Source organism: Orcinus orca, chromosome 17 (assembly GCF_937001465.1).
Source record: "Orcinus orca chromosome 17, mOrcOrc1.1, whole genome shotgun sequence".
NCBI classification, from domain to species: Eukaryota; Metazoa; Chordata; class Mammalia; order Artiodactyla; family Delphinidae; genus Orcinus; species Orcinus orca.
In genome coordinates this window covers 47,839,551-47,860,745 of record NC_064575.1, presented here as the reverse complement: position 1 = coordinate 47,860,745, position 21,195 = coordinate 47,839,551, and the positions used below count along the sequence as shown (strand labels likewise).

Below are 21,195 nucleotides of genomic sequence, written 5' to 3'. Positions count from 1 at the left end.
GCTCAGAGATGATTCCTCTTTGCTGGAGAGGGAAGAGCACTGGGTCTGGAGTCTGAGCCCTAGGGTCTGTTTCTGGCTGCACATCCTCCTGGCTGAGTGTCCTTGGAAAAGTCATTTATCCCCTCTCAGACTTTGTTTAAATCTGTGAAAGTGAAAATAGGAAGGCCAACATCACAGAAGGGCTGGGGGTGATTCGAGGAGATCTTTTTACGGTTGGTGGCTGAGCACCCAATAAATGCAAGGGGAAACTCGACGTCCACAGCGTTAGGGCAAGGAGCATGGCGGTAGAGAAGCAGCCCTCCGTCTCGTCTTCCAGCCTTCAGGCCGGGGAATGAGTGAGGCAGAAGGCGGGGAAGACAGGCACGGAGAATCTGGGGACAGATAAAGGAAACTCGTGATGGGGCGAGGCTGGGCTGAAGAGAAACAGATTGGGGGAGAGCTGCAAAGGGAGGGGTCCACTGAAAGGGGAGGGGGGAGTCCGGGGAGGGAGAGGGTGGGAAGGCCGAGAGAGATGGGAGGGCAGTGTGAGAAGAAAAGCAGGCTGGGGAAAGAGGGATTGGAATGCAGAAGGAACTTGGGGAAGGAGGAAGTATTGAAGGCGGGAGGGAAAGAAGAGAGGGAAAATGGGGATGCCGTGGAGGCGGGGGCCAGGCCGCGAGAGGGAAGAGCATCCGGGGAACAGATGGAGGAGAAAAGAATCGGCTAAATCCAGCGTCAGAAGAGGTTGGGGACTGCGAGAAGAGAGGCTGGGGCCTTCAGGAGAGCGCAGCAGCTTTTAGCATCCATCCAGACTCTAAAGACTCGTGGCCTTTGCCTGACCTCGAGGGTCGGGAACAGACGCCCTGTCTTTGTGGAGAGCGGTACCCCACCGAGAGAATGGGGCTCTTCTGGGCAGGGCCCTACGCCTGGCGCGCGGCGAGGCTTCCCTGGCCCTGGGCTGGCCCTTGAGGGGAGCGATCGACTGGCCTGGAGGTTGGGGCCGAGGAAGGAAGGTACCACCGCCCGGAGCCGGCGCGCAGTCGGCTGCTGAGGCGCCTGTTCCGAGCTGTCCCTGGGGGGCGCCGCCGCCGCTTCCCTCCTCCGGGGCCGCACGCTCCCAGCAAAGTGGAGGAGGCTGGGGAAGACCGAGAGCCTGCGGAGCGCTACGGAGGGACCGAGCTTCGAACAGTGCTAGGGGGCCTCTGGCGCTGCGGATGCCCCTGGCTTCCTCGCTGCCGGGCGGCCTCGCCCGCCTACCCCTGCCCGGCGCTCCTGGCCCGCTCTGCGCGCACCGCCTGGCAACCCCGCGTGCGTCCCGCGGGGGCGCTGCGTCCCCCTGCCACCCCGGCCCACAGCGGCCCCTCTCCCCCACACCTCCTGCCCGCACCACCCGGCCTCTCCTCCCACCCTCGGCTCCCCTCCCCTCCCTCCCCTCTCCTCCCTCCCCTCCCGGCGAGGGGCGGGAGGGGGCGTGGCAGGGCCGGGGTTTGTGTGGCTGGGACCCGGCTCCTCGCACTCCGAGTCCGCCCGAGGAGCCGGGCCCCGGCCGCTGTCCAGCCGCTCCGCGCCCCTCGCGACCCGCGCCGCCGCCTCTCGGGGACCCGCTCGCCATGGATACCCCCAGGGTCCTGCTCTCGGCCGTCTTCCTCATCAGTTTCCTGTGGGATTTGCCCGGTTTCCAGCAAGCTTCCATCTCATCCTCCTCGTCTTCCACCCAGCTGGGCTCCGCCAAGGGAATGCGAAGCCGCAAGGAAGGGAAGATGCCGCGGGCGTCGCGAGAGAGTGCCACGGCTCGGGCGCCCCTGGGGCGGCAGGAGCCACAGCCGAGGCCGCAGGAGGAGCCCCGGCGGCGGCCGCCACAGCAGCCCGAGGCTCAGGAGCCTCCGGGCAGGGGCCCGCGCGTGGTGCCCCACGAGTACATGCTGTCAATCTACAGGACTTACTCCATTGCCGAGAAGTTGGGCATCAATGCCAGCTTTTTCCAGTCTTCCAAGTCGGCTAATACGATCACTAGCTTTGTAGACAGGGGACTAGGTAAGTGGCAAGACGCCCGACTCCTTTCTCCCTGGAGCTCCGCAGCCAGGGCACAGCTCCGGCTCTGGCAGGAGGCTGCATTTGTGAATTCCCTTCTCGTTCTGGATACCTCCCCCTTTCTTTTCTTAAACAGTTTTTCTCAAGCCTGAGTAAGTTTCCGAATGCGGCTGCAGATTTTATTCCAGTATGCAATCCTCCCTGCCTCGCTTTCTTCTTTCCCTTCCTTCCTTTCTCTCTCCCTTCCTTCCTTCTTCCTCTTGCCTTTTGCAGAAAGGAGCGTGGCGGCTGCACGTCTGGTGGCTGGTGGAGGAAGCGTGGAGGGCGGGAGGTGGCGGGCAAATGACCGGGGCTGGAGAGGGGTCGCGACGGGGACTGGGAACCCGTGGCAAGGGGTCACTGGTTGTACCGGGTGCGCGGTCCAAGGCCGGGCTGCCGTGGGGGACCGAGCGGCTCAGGGGCCTGAGTGAGCGCTGGAAAGCCCCGAGCTCCCCATCCGCTCCGGGAAAAGCCGGCAGAAGAGACTTCCACGGTCGAAGAAGCAAGTCCGCGATTGGCGTCTGGCAGTGCCCTGGCCCAGCCGCTGCCCGGGTACCCGGCTCGTCCCCGCGCTGGACGTGGGGATGGTCAGCCGCGTAGGAACCCCGCGCCCTCGGGCTTTTTTTTTTTTGCTCCTGCAGCGCGCTCTCGGCCACTCCGGGGCCTCAACAGAGTCATTTCTGCAGAGGCAGCGGCAGCAACTGGCAGGGCGGGCCGAGGGCAGGGGCAAGTGAGCTGAATTTGGGGGTTTGTTGGTACTTAGCTCACACGGGTGCCTGGGTGTGCTCGTTCACCTTTCTGAGCCAGGCAACTCTCCTGTCTCTGCGCTTCTACCGGGGGCCCCGTCTTTGGTCCCCTCTGTGGGCGCGGGTGCATGTGTGGGAGTCTGCGGAAACCCCTGCGCCCCCTCCTTGCCACCTGCGTTGGTCTGCAGCCTTGGAGAGAACCTCGCGCTGCAGGCGCCGGGAACTCAGTTCCTAAAGAGAAGAGACAATACCGTAGAAGGAGGCAGTAAGGAAGGGAGAAAAAGCAAAGGAAGGGCAAACGGGAGGTAGGGGACGAGAAGAAAGGACGGAGGAGATAAAAGAGATTTGGGCATCTATCCACTCCGCCACCCTGCCCGGACTTAGCTCCTCGACTCGGACGCCTTCCCTGCCTCCCACTCCCAGGTCAGTGAAAGGGGGGGGGGGTCGCCCAGGAACCGGCGAGCACGGGGGTTCGGACTGGGAGGGCTGCTCTGCCCCGACTGCCTTGGGGGCACTTGCACGCCCTCGAAGCTTTACGGAGCAGGCTAACGGCCCCGAGCCTCGGGCTCTTCCCAGGCTTCAGACCCCGAGCCCCCTCCCTTGCAGCCGCCTTCCTTGCGGGCATGGGTCTTGCCCACGCTCGGTTCGCGGCTGCAGCCCGAGGTCAGCGAGGTTCACGAGCTGCTGAAAAGTCTGGGCGGCAAATTAACGCCAGGTATTTTATGGTGATTTTACAACTGCTAAAGTCACCCTGGCAAATACAAGTGGCTTCTTCGTACCGCTGCACCTGGGGCCCCGGCCGCCCCGCTGCCAGCGCAGCTCGCCTTCTCCCCACCTCCACCCCTTTCCCTGCCTCTGTTGTTTCTCTCCCTCCAAATCTTCTGTTTATCGTTCGCCTTCTCTAATACCATAATCGAAGGCTACCCTAGACTTGCCTAGTCGAGAGAGTAAGGAAGCACAGAGAAAAGTACTCTGGAGGCCTTTCCCCAAGGGAAGAAATCCCGCAGGCCCAGGGTGGCGGGCGGTTGGGCGCGCATTTTCTTCTCCCCACGGGAAGTGGCCAGAACCTCCGCCCCTCCCCCAAGCGGACACCCCCTAACTCGTAAGCTGCGCCCTGTGAGTTTGGCACGGGACCAAGGGACCCTGCGGGCGGCTGGGAGGCGTCTACCGAAGCCTGCGGCGTTGGGGCAAGTGTGGGAGGTCTCTGGGGGCTCCAGGTCCGGCGCAGAGGCTGGCTCGCTTCACCCTGGCTCGCGCTGCAGCAGCCTGTCCGCGGGCACCGCGCTGGGCGCCCCCGGGGCGCCGGAGGTAGGGAGGGGACTGGCTGCGCGCCCAGGTTGGGGGGGTGGGCCCTCAGTTCCCGAGCCAAGCTCTCTAGGCTAGCCGAACCGAGATCCAGACGTCCGGCTTCCACTCCCGAACGCGGTCCCCCGCCGGAGGAGGCGCGGCGTGACCACCTGGACCGCAGCTTCAAAGGCGCGGTCTCCTCCACGCCCTCCGGTTCCCAGAAAACGCGAAGAAAGGTAGTTAGTTGACCGCGAAGGCTGTGCGGCTGGTAGCACGCCGCGCTGGGGCGAAGGAGTGCGAAGCCGCGGGCTGGAGGGCGCGCGCAGAGGAGGGGGTATGTTGCGGGCCACAGCACAAGCTTGATAAAGGGAAAGCCTCACTTTCTCTCTCACTGATTTTGATTTGATGTGTCACCGGCGGTGACCTCGGGCTGGACCTTCCGGGGCTTGCTTAGCATCGGGCCCCTGATTGGAGTGTTTCAACTCAGCGATCTAATTGAGGGTTCATGTCATAACACATCAAATGCTGTCTAGTCTCCCGTGATGGAAGGGACCCGCCAGCCGCGCATCCCGACTCCTGGCGAGGACTTCCGCCCCTCTCACGTGGGGACTCTTAAACCGCGCCAGACCTTCCAGCATCCCCTCCCCCAGCCGTGGAAGGCAGGACAAGGAGGTAAGAGCGGCGGCCAGCTGAGAGCTGGGCCAGCCGCGTTAACTTGGCGCCTTGCCTCGGGGATGTTTAAATCGCCGTCGAGTGTGGCAGGCTTGGCTTCGAGAAGCAGGGGTCCCTCAGGGGGAGGAGCAAAGAAAACGGAAGGAGTCCTGAAATCCTCTCGTGAGGCATGAACTACTTACGTACAGTACAGTATTTGTAAAAAGCCTTCCTCACCCGGGGACCCCGGAACCCTAGAAATGACACCTACAGCTTGCGTTTAAGAGAGGGAGAGCGGGGTAAACTCTGTCCATTGTGAATGAATGAAGAGCGCTTTAGGTCTATAAAGACTGCGTGTTCTGTAATGCCTCAGCCCGTGCCTCCTTCTCCCAAGCCCCATGAAGAGGACACCTTATTGCAAGTTTAAAAGAAAAAAAGTGTCCCCCCTTTCGGTTCGCTCTCCAAACAACTAGGGGTAATCATAATAACTAAGATATATTGACATGTTGAGCACTTACTGTGTACCAAGTACTGGGCTAACATTTGTTACATGAATTATTACATTTAATTTTAACAACACCCCCCAACCACCGGGAAGAAAGTGCTACAGTCCCTGTTTTACAGGTCAATTAAGGAAGACAGAGAGGTTAAGCAAATTGTTCAAGGTCACACAGCTAGTGAGAGCTGAAGCACATATCCAGTTCTAGCCCCTGCATATTTACCTATGGCACTACATGGGTAGGGTGAGGGTGAGGAGGTTTCTAAAGGATGGTGGCAAGACGCAGAAATGGAAGAAGTTGACAGATTTCTCACCCCGTCTAATATTCCTCTGTGATCTCTTAAGACCCAGTTAGGAGTTGGAGTGAGACTTTGGATTCAGGGGTCTAAAACTGTGCTGTGCCTTGCTTCTTCTTTGTACTCCCTGTAAAACGCACAAACTACCTTATCCTTGACCTTTAAAAATGCCTCCATATTGTGCTTTCAAGATGATTTTGGATCCATAAAGATGAGAAAGTGTGTGAATGTTTGTGTCGGTGCAGTCATAGGATCAGGATGGACCAGGTTGGATATAGAGAAATTACAGTTAGCACCTGATAGAACTCATTACAAGACCACGAGTACAGGAGGCTTGGATCTCTAACCCTGGGGCCCTGGAAAGGCAGACAATGAGAACTCCTATGAATTCAACATGGCTGTAAGATAGAGGGGGAGGGAGAGAGAAGCAAAACTTGGACTTTAGTTTATGTAGTGAGAAGCGCCACGTTATTCCAACAAGGGAGAACAAAAAAGCCTCTTAAGGATGAAGAAACCAAAATGAATCTAAGAATATTGCTGTGAGTTAGGTTTCCAGATGATTTTGAAATAAGAATTCTCTTTAAATATTTGTTGTTATTGTTACAATAGCACTCTCAGAAAGGAGGCAGCAGGGAACAGATAAAAAACAAAAAAACAAAAACACCAAAACACACACACACACACACACACACACACACACACACACACACAAACCCAAACGAGATCGGAACATCCTTGAGGAATTTGACACCCTAGAAATGAACCTCGGGAGAGTTTGCCGCGGATTGTTTGTTGGCTTCTAGGTTTACCTTCTGGGTCGCGATTGCCAAGGGGGCAGGGCAGGACAGCTAACGGGGAGGACATTCTAAGAGCGGCATAGTTCCTTCCTGATTGAAGTTCGTCTGGTGTGGCATGTTTATGCAAAACAGCGTGTTTCTGGGTGGACCTGGGCCGCAGAGTAGTGCAATCAACGCAGTGGTGCTTTTGCCCGGACCCTCGTTGGCAAACGGAAAATGAAATATAAGCAGGGAAGCATTTTAATGGGGACGGAGGGAATTCACAACTGTTAATTATTTGGTGACCTTGTATTCGATTTGTTTGAGTCCCTTATAAAAACACTAATGCAGACCAGACGGCCAAGTGAGGAAGCCGGCAGAAGTTTCCAATCTAGGCTTTATTTCCCCGGAAAGAGGGAACAGCCTTGGGAAAGGATTGCTGAGCTTTTAAGTACGTGCGTGTGAGGACGCGCCGGTGTGAGCACCGCGCGGGGTTTGCGTCGCCGTCCAGGTTCAGGATCCTGCTGAAACCTGGTGAACTGGCAGGTCCTATAAGAATCCCGGGGTAAGGGAAGGAAGCCTTAAACCAGAAGTTTGTTCTGCTCTTCTGGTTGGAATGATTAAAACATTTTTCAGGCCACAAACCAAACCCTTAGCCATTGGCTTGTTGTTAAATAGCAGTTAATGTCACTCCCACCCCTAAGGCCTTAAGGGTTGCCTTACAAAGGCTGCCTTAGCACCTAGTGTCTTCTGCAGCGAGAGTGCAAGAAGCGCCGGAATTCTGGGGCGGGCTTCCTTGGCAGGGGAGACTAATCTGAGAAGGACACTGAGCTTTTTCCTGGCGCGGGAGGCTCTCGAGCTCTGGGAGTTTGCGCGGTAGAGTTGCTGGTGGGGGAGGGGATCGAAAAACGTGCTCAAACATCCTTGTCGTTTCTGCACATTAAAAAAAAAAAAAAATTACCTAAGCCACAACCCACGACAGGCCTTGGGAATCCCTTCCCGCGCAAACTGAATCAAGACCTGAAACCTCCCCCTTACGACCAGAGGGGATGCGTGTCGCCTGGACCCGCGGGGAACGCAGAGCGTTGCATTGATGGAGGCCCTAGTGCAACTCGCTTTTTCCCAGCTGGAGTTCTCGGGGTTCTGGCGGCTCACCTCCTTGAAATTGCTGACGTCTTCCTGGGGCGGCGTGGGGAGAGGGAGAAGGGAACTGAACAGAGAGGTGGGGGAAAGATGGTTTGATAGAAATAGGGCAGAACGAAAACTTTCGTTTCCTGCCGGGACTTCTGCTTGCATCAAACGACCCAGAGCAAATTCACAATAATCCCTGGGGACTTTTGAGTAAAGTGAAGGACAGTAGTTCGATAACTCTTAGGGTAGGGAATAACCCTGGTCAAGCGATGCTCTCTGGACCCGGGAAGGGCTCCGAACCGAGGCCGCGAGGTGTGGCAAACAGGAATGTGGATCCGCAGCGCCACTTCCTTGCTTGGCATCTACTACCTCCCTCAAGCCCCCATCCCCCGCCCTTAAAGCCTGGCTGTTTATTTTTAAGCTCAATGTCGGTTAAATGGTGTCTCCTGTTTACAGGAATTAAATAGGTCCTCGTCGGCCTAATGGGTTGCTGTTCCTTGCCCTCCAGGACAGTCCATTAACGCTGCTGGGGGCCGAGGGTTGGGTGCGCTGGGAGTGGGCGGGCGGCGCTGACCAGCGTTAGCAGAGAGGCGCGCGCTGCGCAGCGAGCGGCCCGGGCGCCTGGGGGCGGGGCAGGGTTTAGGGACCCTATAGTGGGCTTGCAGTGGAGAAGAAGGGCGGGCCTCTGGCCCCGGCTGGCGCGGGTCTGGCTGCTGGAGCGGAGGGGAAAGCAAGAGCAGAGGGTTGGCTTTGGGGTCTGTCAGGGCTGGTTTACCCGTCCCCCTTACCCCCTAAATAACGTAGGAACCGAAGAGAACCCGTGCGCCTGTTTTGCAAATCTGGCTTCCAGGCAAGTTGGTCCAGTTCCGATCCCACTTCCCAGCTGACCGCCGCTCCCACGCCCAGTGGGGAGGGAAATTGAACGATGCTAGACTATGGCCCATAGCTACCACCACGAATCTTATTTTGCTAGGACGTTGTTTCGGGAGTCAGCCCGAAGTGAACACAGTGGAGCTGAGTTGCCGCGATCCCTTGCTCAGAAGCTGCGTCCGGCCCAGCACTTTAAAGAACACATCACTGAGGTTTCTCCTGCGCGGGACCCCTTGACACCGAGGGTCCAATATCCTGACCACACGCCAGTCTGAGCCCGTCTCCCCACCTGCAACCTCAGAACCGGTCGGGGAGGGGAAACAACATAAAATGGGAACCTTTTCTTCTACTTTTCATCTCCAAGCTCTCAAGTCAAAAGCCTGCGATCATGTTCTAGCCCGAAGGGCGGTTTCAGGGCTGTGATACCCTCCCCGCTGGGCCTGGGTTGCTCCCCTGGACTCCCAGGTGACCCTACAGGTCGACATTGCAGGGAGGGCGACCTTGGGTAAATCAACCAGGTCCGGGCCCTGCTCCAGAGGTTCCAAGAGAAGGCAGCAACCTGCGGGGATGCCGCAACCACGGACGCCAGGCACAGGCTGCTTGGCTGCGGCGGAAAGGTGGGGAGAGAGGCTCCAGCGTGAGGGGTGTCACCGGCTTCTATTTGGATTTCATCTGCAGTGGTGTCAAATTAAGATTTGGGCCACTGTGGTCGAGAGCCCAGGGTGGGATGCCAGTGAAAAGAGTCGCCTGGTGAAGTGTCCTTGATCTGGGCTTTGCGTCTCTGTCTCTTGAGCCCCTGAGAGGCCATGAGAGTTCGCACCAAGTGCATGGAAACTACTTTGTCAATGAATCTGTTTCGTCCTAGAAAGAAAAAAGGAGTCTCTCGGAGGCGACTTCGGACTCCTGCTGGGGGTGCCCAGCGCCCAGAGCTCAGAGTCGAGGGCTGGCCCCTCTCCTGCCAGAGAGCTGCGTTACTGAAGGCTGTGCTGCGGCTCCCTAGGAGCGTGGAGTTGTTCCCAGTCGGGTGGAAATCGGGGTTCCCCTTCTCTCCCCCTCCCAGCCTCACTGGTTTGCCGCTGGCTGAGTCAGAACTTGCTGTGGGAACTTTGAGGTTTCTCTGTGGGATCCAGGCAGGCCACCAGACTCGATGAATTCTGTGTGGTTCGCAAGCCCAGGCTCGAGACAGGGAGGAAGGTAGGGATCCGCCAGGCTTTGGAAAGTGGGTGGAAAAGTCCTCTGTGGAGGACTTCCCTCGGGCCTTTCTGGTCTTTGAAAGGAGGAAAGAAGCTGGGAAATTCAGGACAAGCTATTGGGGCAAACACTGGGGAAGCCAAGAGACCTAGAAAGAAGCGGGGCGGTGACTGTATGGTGGGAGGGGCTTCTGTGGGACTGCGATGCCGCCGCCCCTGACACCGCAGCCCGAGGGGTCATTCACTGCTACCGCCCTGCTCTCCTCCACCCTGCAGGCTGAAAAACATAGGGAACACACACACCCGCACCCTACAATGGCTCCGTGGACAGTTCCTGCCCATGAGGATGCCAGTGGAGAAGTAGGACAGGTGGGGCAAGGAGATCAGCCACCAGGCGTCTCGGGGCTGCGGCTGCCCGGAGCCAAAGGGGTTCACACATGGGCTAACCCCAGAGGAGGGACCCTGCAAGGAGGGCCCTGTCCTTGACGAGGTTCTGGCTGGAGGTCGTTTGTTGACTTGGCATTGTGGGAGGGGCCAGAGCAATGGATAAGGCCTGGGGAATGAGAAGGAGCAAGCTGATGGGGGTGAAGCTGAAACCCCTATGGGCCTGGCCCTTTGCTGGAAGCCCTTGCTTCTCTCTTAACCCCTCTGCCCAGCACCTTTCCTCCACTCACTTCTGCAGATCCTGTGGAAAGAACTGAATTGCATCTCCTCAAAGAAGGCCAAGAGGAGGACACGTGTATCTTCCCCCTACCTGGCCCCCTACCTGGCTGTAGGTAGTTACAGTAATATTGGCTGCATTCACTGGACGCTTCTGTCTGTCATGGACAGCCTGCTCTGGTTACCTCGACTCTGATCTTTACAATGACTCTGCAAAGTGGGGGTCATTCTCCCATTTTCCAGATGAGATATATGAGGCTGGGAAAGATTATGTGACCCAGTCCATCCAAGGCCACCCAGCCAATAAGTTACAGGGCAGGACTCAAATCTATGCCTCTCACACTCAGGACTCCTATGCTCATTCCATGTTGTCGGTAGTAACTAACATTTGCACACATCTTCAGATGTCTTTCCTACTCTATCTCATTTGCCACCCTTCCCTCAGTGACTTTGAGCTGGCCTTATATTCTCATTTTGCAGATGAGAAAATTGTTTCCTTGGAAATCTACTTCAAAAGTCCAGTTGTTGGCATCCCTTCTATTCTGCTGATTAGGAAGTGATTGACACTTGGAGATCAGGGATTGATGCCCTCCCCAAATTCATAGGCAGCATGAAAGAACTGGAGCCTTCTCAGGGTTTCTACCAGACACAAAGATCAGGGTCTGGGATGTCCAGGGTGGTGGCACAGATACTGGAACCAGACTACTCCATCTACCTCTATCTTGGGCAAGTTACCTTGAGCTCTCTGTGTTTTAGTTTTGTGATCCGTAACATAATAATGATATCTTTTCTTTTTTCCATAGGTCGTTTTGAAGCTTAAACGACTTATTATAAGTTTAGAATTTAGATCATGCCCAGCACATAGTAAGGACTTAGCCCAGTGTTTGCTGTGATGAGCATACTGGATGTCAGCAGAAACACCCCAGAAAGGGTGAATTGTGTGGGTGGGGTCCTGATTCTGCACCTCAGGGCGTTGCTCAGCAGTTTGCAAGACTCAGATCTCAGTGGAGGCAGGGCGCAGGACAAGAGTACAGGGCGATGCCCAGAAGATCACTGTCCCAGAAGAGGGTCATAGTTGGAGCACAAATTACTCAGAGACCTTCATACCTCAGAGGAGACAGGGCTGGTGGCTCATTTTTACTCACCCAGTACACCTGACTCTATTTCCAACTTGTGGACTTTGTGGCACCTCAGGGCACCCTCAGGGCTGAGGGACCTGAGAAGAAGTGACTCCAAACCTAGCTATGAATTCCCCGCTCGGAGGTCTTCTTACTTCCAGTAAAGGAAAAAAGAATTCCTGGCAGAACCCAGCTCCCTTTGTGTCGACGGCGTTGGTGATGGACGTGTGTCTGGTGTCCTCCCTCCCTCTTTGCTCCACCGCCAAAGGAGAACCCTGTGAGAGGGGCGTGGCCTCAGGTCTGAGGGCCTCGGTTGGAATAAAGACCTTCAAATAGTGTCCCTGCCAAGCTGCAAGTCATTGGGCAAGTGAAGACGCCTCTTGGAGCCCGCTATAAGAGTGTAACAGTCACCTATAAAAGAGTGTAACAGTACGACGGGCCTCGGACACTCTCGGTGAGGATTCGCGGACGGAGGCCACCCAACCCCCAGCACAAAAGCACGCCCAGAAGCATTCAGGGATGCTTTTGAGGATGGGGGAAAGGCTGAGCTGCAGACATCTGGAGTTTCCTTTGCGAAGACGGGTGATTATACGCCCCTCCTCCATTCCCACCTAGGGGAGTAGGGGTGGGAGAGCCACGTTTCATCTCGGCTTTCTGAGCCGCAGCCCTTCGCTGGAGGATGTGCCTTCGGAGGACGTGCGGCGGGACGCGTGGTGGGGCGGCGGGTGGAGGCGTGTGGGGCCCGGCCAGGCGCCCACGAGTGGCCGCTCAGGTCACGGCGAATTCAGAGGACGCGAGCGGAACACGCGCTTAGCAGCATTGGGGAGCCCAGGGTCTGGGCGCGAAGGGCCTTGGGGGTTGGGCGAGCTGGAGCTCGGGGGAGCCGGAGCTCGGGGGAGCCCTCGGGGCCAGCGAGTGACACACAGTTCAACCAGGACTCTCAAGAGGGACCTCAAGCTGCGTACGTATCTCAAGACGTCTTGGGGAACATGCAGTGCGCGGCCTTTCCGCCCCAAACCGAAGGACGATTCGGGTTTTCGGAAGCCATCTGCAGGGGGGCGCGGGGGAGCCGCCCCCAGCTGGAGGAGCGCGTGTGGGCGGCGAGGCTCGGGTCCTGCCGCTGAGCAACCGTCACCCTTACGCCGCCTTCCCGGGGCGCGGTTCCTGGGGTGTCCGGACTTAGGCGCCGCGGGCATCCTTTTCTTTACGATCTGGTGTTTGCTTCTTAGCTTCCTCCAGCCACGTAGCTTTCTAAGCCAGTTTCCTCATTTAAAGTGGGCGTGATAGTCCCTACGTTGAAGTGATTCGTTCTCGTTCCCTTATTTGCTTTCCTTTTAAATTTTTATTTTATTTTTTAATCAATTCCACACCAAATGTATATGTTTGAGGTGCTCCTAACCTTCAACCGACTTGCCCTTAACTCAAAAAAGGCTGACCTATTTATGAAGAATTTTCTTCAAATATGAAGGTGGTTTGTTCTCTTCTCTCCGTCCCTCCTTCCTCTGCCCACCCACCAGAGCAAGCTGATAAGCACATATCCAGCGATTAAAACTTGAGGGGTCGCTCTGTCTAATACTCAGCAAACCCTGAATTAACCTGGGTGTCAGCCAAGCTGTAACAGACCAGGTTGATACAGATAAAAAGCAAAAAAAGATAGCTCTCATGATTTATTACTGATCAATTTCAAGGCCTGAAGCATAAGATTGACCTTCCAGGATGCAAGAAGGCGCCACCTACAGATTCTGAAATGAAAACTACCTGTTTCTAGGCAAGAGGATGGGAGAGAGTGTCACTTGATGACATCAGCTCTCCTCTATACAGGACTTAATGGGAGAGGAGGCTTGCGGGAGAAGGTGTGAAGAACTGGCTTCGTACCCACGGATGGCCATGGCGGCAGGGCCAGGCCTTGTGATGCCAGGTCAGCAGGCAGAGTGTCTGCAGGGTCACAGTGGACGGTGTGTGCACTCCCCAGGTTGGATGCCTCCTCTGGGCTATTTCTGTGACGCATGCCTCCAGAGCAGGTCCAGACAGGTGGAGAATGCGGTCCGTAGGGGAGCTGCACAGAGCAGAGCAGCCGCACTCATGCGTTAGAGGTTCTGGAGACCCAGTGAGAGAGAGTACGTGTGGCTGAAAGAGTGAAAAAATGTGGACGTGGCTGTGAGGGGCTGGAAGGAACAGGGAGCAATAGGGACTTGGTTCTGGTGAGCATTGCCTTAGATCCTGTCTTGGGCCCAGTGCTTTGGGGCCCTAGGGCCCTGTTTTGTTCTCACCTCCCATGGTGCCCTCCCCACTTAGTGGGGAATCTGAAGAGTCAATGAAATGTGCTTATCTAGATTCGTGGTTCTTATAGCGGGGTCCCCAACCAGCAGAATCAACATCTCCTGGGAACTGAGGAGAAGTGCAAATTCTGGGCTCTGCTACAAACCTCTGGGGCTCAAGAGAATTTGCATGTCTAACAAGTTCCTGTGTAATGCTGACGATGCAGATTTAGGGACCACTGCAGGTTCACTGGCTTTGAGAGCTACTGCTCTAGTCTGGTACCTGAGCCACAGAGTTCTTGCTCAAATTGCCCTGAGCCCACTTCCAGGGCCTGGGCAGCTTCTTCTTTGGGTCTGTCCTCCTAAGGGTGTGTCACATCGCTGATGTGTGCCCCTGTAGCCTGGGAAGCTTGGAGCTGTGGGCAAGGGTGTCCACATCCACGCAGGTAAGACCCCTCGAACTGTGGAATGGAGCCGGGATGGGAAGAAAAGAGAGCAGGATACAGACTGAAGCCTCATTTGCACTTTTTCCCCCCAGCCCTGGAAAGAGTAGGAGCAGGCTAATCTTGCTAGAAAAATCATGCGAAATCCCAAGGCTGCAGAACCAGTGGAGCCCTCTTTTTACAGATGCTTTCCTTTGTTTTGACCACTCTCGAGGACTAGAGAAATGTGACTCAGCTGTGCAGACCATTTATTAGCCCACACTTTAAAAAAAAGAATGAAAACAAAAGCAGGCTGATTTCTCCGTGTTGCATGAGAGAGAAATAAATAAATCATCCTTTACACCTGCCTAATGCTCTCCGACCAGTGACAGACTGTCTCAAGAGTTATATAAGCAGAGATGGAAATGATTTCCTAAAGGAGCCCAGGTTTTATTCCTAGCAAGCCCTGAAAATACAGTTGGGACTGTATCCTCCATGCCTTGTACCGTGGTCACTCCTGGTTGCCTCAGCTCCAGGACTTGGACTCTAATGGACAGGCAGTGGGGCTTACAGGCTAAATGCTCCAACTCTGAAATTAAACGGACCTAGGTTTGGGTCCCAATACCACCATTTATTCGTTGTGAGACTTTGGTAATTATTTTCTCCAAGCCTTGGTTTTCCTATCTGTAAAATTGGAACAATATGAGTACCTACCTTGCAGAACTGATCTGTGCTCATAGATAAAGGATGAAAAATATGTCAGCCCTCACGACATTTAGCTGGTGCAGCAAGTGCCTTACGTTTCTCCCTCTCACCACATCCTCAGTTTTGGGGGGGAGAGAAATATGAGAGCCAGGAAAGTGAAGCCTCAGGCAATAGGTCCAGAGATCTGGGTGGTGGTTGAATGTTGTCAGACACAGGTTTCTTTAAAGGAGGAGAAGAAAGTGTGCTGAATTCCCACTGATTTTAATGTGCCCTGGTCGGTTTGAAGGTCTTGGCTTCCATAAATCAACCGCCTCCAGCAGCTTTTCCCTTTTCACCTCTCTAACCCTTCCCACAGCTCCGTCTCAGGTCGGGACTTGTGTGTTAGAGTGAGGCAGCCGCCCGGCGGTCAGCCCAGAGTGGGAACTGGGTGTGGCTGAGGCCCAGATCCAGTGCCCTGGGGCTACATCTGGACAGGCAGTGAGGGTCGGACCTGGGACCCGGTGACACTTTTACTATTGAAATCTACCCAAACTTTACTAGCTTCTGGGGAAAGCTAGGGGCTTTGGGGATTTTTGTATTTGCTGGGTTGTAAATATTTTATGAGAAGGCAGCCCAAGAAAATCTGGTTAGCTTTCCGCCTTGCACACTGAAGTGGGGTTGGCTTCATGCACAAATGTGTCAAAAAAGAAGTCCAGTCCAGTTTTGCCTGGGTCCCCAAGAATTCACCTTGGATTTAAAGCCTGTTATTGTTCCCCCTCCATGTGTCCCCATTCTTTCTCTCAGTGGTAACCAAAAATTGTATCTTCAGGATTAGTTGCAAAGCAAGAAGATTTCAGATTGGGTGGGTGGGGGAGGGGAGAATGTCACTGTGTGTGTGTGTGTGTGTGTGTGTGTGTGTGTGTGTGGCTGTGGTTTTCTCCTTACTGATATATTTATTTCTCATTGGCTGCAGGATCTTCTCAATGGATAGATGCCTTGTGTTTGTGTTGGTTCATTTGCCCCTCTGCAGACTTCTGAAAGCCTCCCTGCTCTTTTGTTTGTTAAGTGGCTGATGAATTTTAGAAAGAAAGAAATCACATTGCAGCTCCTCATTGTGTCAACTTTGTCCTGGGCCTAAACGCACCAGCAAAACTGCCTGCTGGGCGGCATCTTCTCCCAGACCCGCGGGTCTCAACTAGGGCTGCACCTTCAAGTCAACTTGGAGCTTAAAAAAACCAAAGCTAACAAACCCCAACAAAAGTCCAATATCCAGGCCCTGTCCTCAGATATTGGTTCAGTTGGCTGAAGCATACCCTGGCGCTGGTAATTTCAAAATTCTCTAGGTGGTAGACTGAGAATGACTGCTCTGGATGTTTCCCGCTTACTGACCAGCGTGTATCCTGGGTCGAGCAGGCCTGGATTCGTTGCGGTGAGCCAGATGGACAGGACAGGGTCCTAGCTCCTATGGGCTGTTGGAGAGGGGCGGGCTTATGCTGGGAAAGACAGACCGCTAAGGAGACAAATATAAACGAGGTCATTGTAGATAGTGCTAAGTGCCGTGAAGATAATAAAGCAGGGTCCCGTGATAGTGACCGAGGGAGGCTACTTTAGATCCGGGTGGTCGAGCATGGCCTTTCGGAGGAGGTGACATTTGAACCGAGACGTGAATGATGAGAATGAGCCAGCCGAGAGGAGGTCTGGGGGAATGCGGGCCGGGCAGCGACCACAAAGGGCACATTAGTGGTTACATAGGCTCCTGGGGGAAAACCCGGGAGGCCGCCGCCGCGGCCGCCACTCCAGCAGCCACCGACTTCCGCCCAGGGAGTCCCGGGCTGAAGGGGAGGAGGGGGCCGCCCTGGTGCCCTCCCCTTCTTTGCCGCGCACCGCCGGGCGGGGAGGCGGGGTGGTCAGCCCCGGGCGGGCCGAGCTGGACCTCTACCGGCCTGTCCCTTTCCCTCCCCGCCCTTTTCCTCCCAGGGGCGGCCGCGGAGCACCGGGCTGATCTCCCTCTTAAGTGAAACTGACTGTAATTATTTTTTATCTCGCAGACGATCTCTCGCACACTCCTCTCCGGAGACAGAAGTATTTGTTTGATGTGTCCACGCTCTCAGACAAAGAAGAGCTGGTGGGCGCGGAGCTGCGGCTCTTTCGCCAGGCGCCCGCAGCGCCCTGGGGGCCGCCGGCCGGGCCGCTCCAAGTGCAGCTCTTCCCCTGCCTGTCGCCCCTGCTGCTGGACGCGCGGACCCTGGACCCGCAGGGGGCGCCCCGGCCCGGCTGGGCAGTCTTCGACGTGTGGCAGGTCCTGCGCCACCAACCCCGGGAGCAGCTGTGCTTGGAGCTGCGGGTCGCGTGGGGCGAGCAGGGAGCCGGCGAGGCCGAGGCGCGCGCGCTGGGGCTCCAGCAGCCACCGCCCCCGGACCTGCGGAGTCTGGGCTTCGGCCGGAGGGTGCGGACCCCCCAGGAGCGCGCCCTGCTCGTGGTGTTCACCCGATCCCAGCGCAAGAACCTGTTCGCCGAGATGCGCGAGCAGCTGGGCTCGGCCGAGGTTGCGGGCCCGGGCGCGGGCGCCGAGGGGTCGTGGCCGCCGCCGTCGGGCACCCCAGACGCCGGGTCTTGGCTGCCCTCGCCCGGCCGCCGGCGGCGACGCACAGCTTTCGCCAGCCGCCACGGCAAGCGGCACGGCAAGAAATCGAGGCTGCGCTGCAGCAAGAAGCCCCTGCACGTGAACTTCAAGGAGCTGGGCTGGGACGACTGGATTATCGCACCCCTGGAGTACGAGGCCTACCACTGCGAAGGCGTGTGCGACTTCCCGTTGCGCTCGCACCTGGAGCCCACCAACCACGCCATCATCCAGACGCTGATGAACTCCATGGACCCCGGCTCTACCCCACCCAGCTGCTGCGTGCCCACCAAACTGACTCCCATCAGCATCCTGTACATCGACGCGGGCAATAACGTGGTCTACAAGCAGTACGAGGACATGGTGGTGGAGTCCTGCGGCTGCAGGTAGCGGCGCCTTCCCTGCCGCCTTGGCCCGGGACCGCGGGGGAGGCCTGACTGCAGAGGGGCGGAGGAGGAGCTAGCCTTGGACGAGGCAGAGAGTGGGGCAGCAGCCTGGGCTTTCAGCCGGGTGGGAGACCAGGGAGTTCCGCCTTTCCAGAACCTTCCACCTGCCAGCCCAGAGGGAGCGACGGATTTTCACACCTTGCCCGGCCACCCTGGAAAAACAAGCCAAGGAGGATTTCTTTAGTTTTTGTCTTTATTATTGTGGCTTTGGATTTCCTTGTGTGTCTCCCAGGTTTTGATGGGAGGTGAGGGCAGGGGAGACGCATACCTGGTTCTCAACTGCTCCAAGGATTGAAAAATTAATAGTTTAAGAAGGGAAACTGGGGGGAAGAATCACCTTTGACCACATCTCGGTCTGATTGTTTGCTACCTGTGTAAAGAAGGTGGGGTCTTTCTGGCCATGTCGTAGCCTGTGCCTTGTCCCCTCGCCCTTCCCCCCAACAGAAAGTGTTAAGGTAGAGAAATAGGAAAGCCAGGAGGGGTCCTGCCTTTAGAAGAGCTTTGCAAGAGGTGGGCCCAAGCGGGCCTTTTCCCGCTTGATCGTATACCCAGCTCTGCCCTGGCCTCTGTCCGCATAGGGAAGTGGCAACCTGCATCTCACTCCAGGGGGCTCAGGTCACTGCCATTACTATTGCTTTTTCTGGGGGAAAAGGGAGCTGGTATGGATGGAATGACAAGAATGAGTCCGAGTGGAACCCCCTAAAGGATAATGAGAAACCACAAGGCTTGCCTGTGAGGGACTGACATAGAGGTGCCTTAGCCCAGGCTGGAGGTAACCTGTGGAAAAGCCCTTCCTCAAGTCTGTTTCTCGTTGATTTCTTTGAACAGAATTTGCCAAAATTCAGACATCCCCTTTGAAGGGAAGGTGATTTCCCATTTAAGCAAAAAATGGGTAGGGCTGGGGAACTGTAGAACTAAGTTAAGAGTGGCAGAGGATGGGAAAGTGACCCAAGAAAAGGGAGGGTGAAGTCAGGAGGGAAGGTGGTTCCCCCTCCCTCACCAAGGATGGGGATAGAGGGACAGGCCAGGAGCAGGGAGGAGAGGGATGAAAGGAGACACAAGCCCCTGTCTCCAAAGGTTCTTTAGAATCTTTGTTCCCTCCCCTCTCTCTGACATTCCTGAAAGATTACCAGCCAGCAATAGCCCAGGGCTCCCCCAAAAGAATTGTTTCAGATTGTAATTACCAGCTAGGCAATGTTTTTAAAACTTAGTAATGAGAAACTGTGAAAAGAGCAAAGTGTTACATTGAGCTTGAGGTGGGAGACAACGGGGACGGATGGTGAGGAAGGAGGCAGGGATGGAATTCATCTTCCGGAAGCAGGAGAGAGCAGAGCACAAGCTAAATACCCATCCCCAGATTGCCAAAAACATGAACTTTCCCCCAGCCTGCACCAGTATTATTTTCAAACATTGTCCATAAGTAGGCCCTTTGAAGAGTTAGCTTCCTTCTCATCTTTGACCATTAAATGGTTTAAACAAGGGAACTTGTACCAACCATTACAAAAAGTTTTTGTTTTTCCTAAGTGGTTTTGCTCTCTCTTGATCTAAACCTGTTGCTTGTTTGGTTCAGAGAACTACAAACTGTCCAAGAAAGGGTGAGACTGATAATAAATGCTAATATAAAATGCTAAGTGAAAGAAAAAAAAGACTTGGCCAGGAGAAATAATTTAAAATGCACATTTGCTTTGGATGCACTGTTGTTCTGTTAAGGCTGTATATATTTGTTTATTTAAGGTGACTGAAAGTGCAAAGAGGAAATGGACAGCATGCAATTCATCTTAATGTACAAAACGTTATATGCACTCAAATGTTATAATTTCTAATATTTTTAAAGTTTATATTCGAGTTGTACAAAGTTAAGCATTCATCAGATATTTCATTCTTTCATAATGTTATCATTTTCTTAAATATTATTACAAAATTTTAAGTCTGTCTAATGGAGAGTTTTTTTTTTTAACTGTCTACCTCACTATAATACAAATATTTACGACACGAAAGTTACCAGAGGTCAATTAATATTCAAAACATTTTTTACAGTACACTTTTCCTGGATGATACTCAATCTAATACTGTATTATTAAATTCATTTTCCCCCTTAATAAATCAGCCTGGTTTATATGGGTCTATTTAAGAAAAATCATTTTCTCAAGGAATTACCTACCGTCAGTGGTATTTTGGTCCAGTATGGGACTGAATGTCTGAAAAGGCACTGAGGATTATTTTGAAATCCATCATTCAGAACATTAGAGTTTTTCCTCACAACTCTTCCATAACTCTCTTTTCATGAAATTTTCATTCACCAGATTAAAGCCAAATCCTTGTCAACTATTAGAACAGTGTTTATAAGCCTGTAACTCATTCCAACATCTCAAGAGCCCAAATAGGAACTGGATTATTTCTTAGTTTCTTTAATGTTGAGAAAAGTTGTAAGTTAACTAGGCCAGCCAAGATGTCCATAATTACCATTTACATTATGCCTTAGCGGGAGCAGAAGATATGAAATGTTGTTCTATTTGTTCACTTGCTATAAATTAGGGAGCCCGTGTACAAGTGTTAAGTCTGAGTGCTCACTCTATGTCAAGCATGATGCTGTCCGGGCATTATCTCATTTAAACTCCTCAGCAGCTCCACGAAATAGGTATTATTATAATCCCCATTTTACAGATGAGGAAACTGAGATGTGGCGAGTTTAAGTAGCCTGCCAGTGGTAGTTAGGATTTAAACGTAGTTCTTTCAGACTCTAGAGCCTGAAGAATTAACCACTATACAATTCTGCCCTGAGATATCTACCTGCTCTCTAACTGGTCCCTAAATGTCAGTGTGGAGAATTTGCAGTTAGCCACTATTATTGGGCGTGGCCAATTGGAGGAGGAGTTGCTGCTCCAGGGGCCACCAGCATTGCCTGAAGTTTTGGAATAAGTGAATTATGATTGCTGGGATAAGGAAGCTGAAAAATGCGTATGGATTGCAAAGCTCTGGGAGTTTTCAGCTTAGGGCTTGCTTCTGCAGATGCGTGGTTTAGGTCATTGCTGGGCTCCTGTAGCTTCTCTGCAGTTTTCTGGAACTGCCTTGGGTGTGGTTTTTGATTATCAAAATACTGGTCAATTTACAGACAGGTTATGTTTCAATAGACGTTGTAAGTGGGCTGTTTAGAACTGAGAAACATTTTCCTTTGGAAACAATGTTCGTTTGAGTTTCCAGGTCATTTTGCAAAAGCTTTATTTACCCCAGTGGAACTTTTTAACAAAGCAAGTTTGACCAATGGGTTTTGGGTACAGATAATCACCTGGGAGAGCAAAAAAGAAGTTCTTTCTCTTTCCTGGGTGGAGGCTCTTTTTGAAATAGTTGAAAATTCTTTGCATTTTTCCATCACTTTTTCTATACCCATCACCCAAGTCCCTCGACCTCCCAACTGCCCTGAGGACTCCCAGCCCTGCCCCTTAACATGCCCCCATTCCAGAGATTTCCTTTCTCTGCACAGATATTTCCATC

General features: G+C 54.1%; 1 protein-coding gene across 1 annotated transcript; it reads left to right on the top strand.

Moving 5' to 3' along the window:
* The first annotated feature begins 638 nt into the window (after positions 1-638).
* Positions 639-19,745, top strand: GDF6 (growth differentiation factor 6). The gene is made up of 2 exons (XM_004275367.3): positions 639-2,013; positions 16,686-19,745. The coding sequence occupies exons 1-2, from the start codon at positions 1,194-1,196 to the stop codon at positions 17,645-17,647; spliced, it is 1,782 nt and encodes a 593-aa protein (XP_004275415.2). The 5' UTR covers positions 639-1,193; the 3' UTR covers positions 17,648-19,745.
* Positions 19,746-21,195: the final 1,450 nt, after the last annotated feature.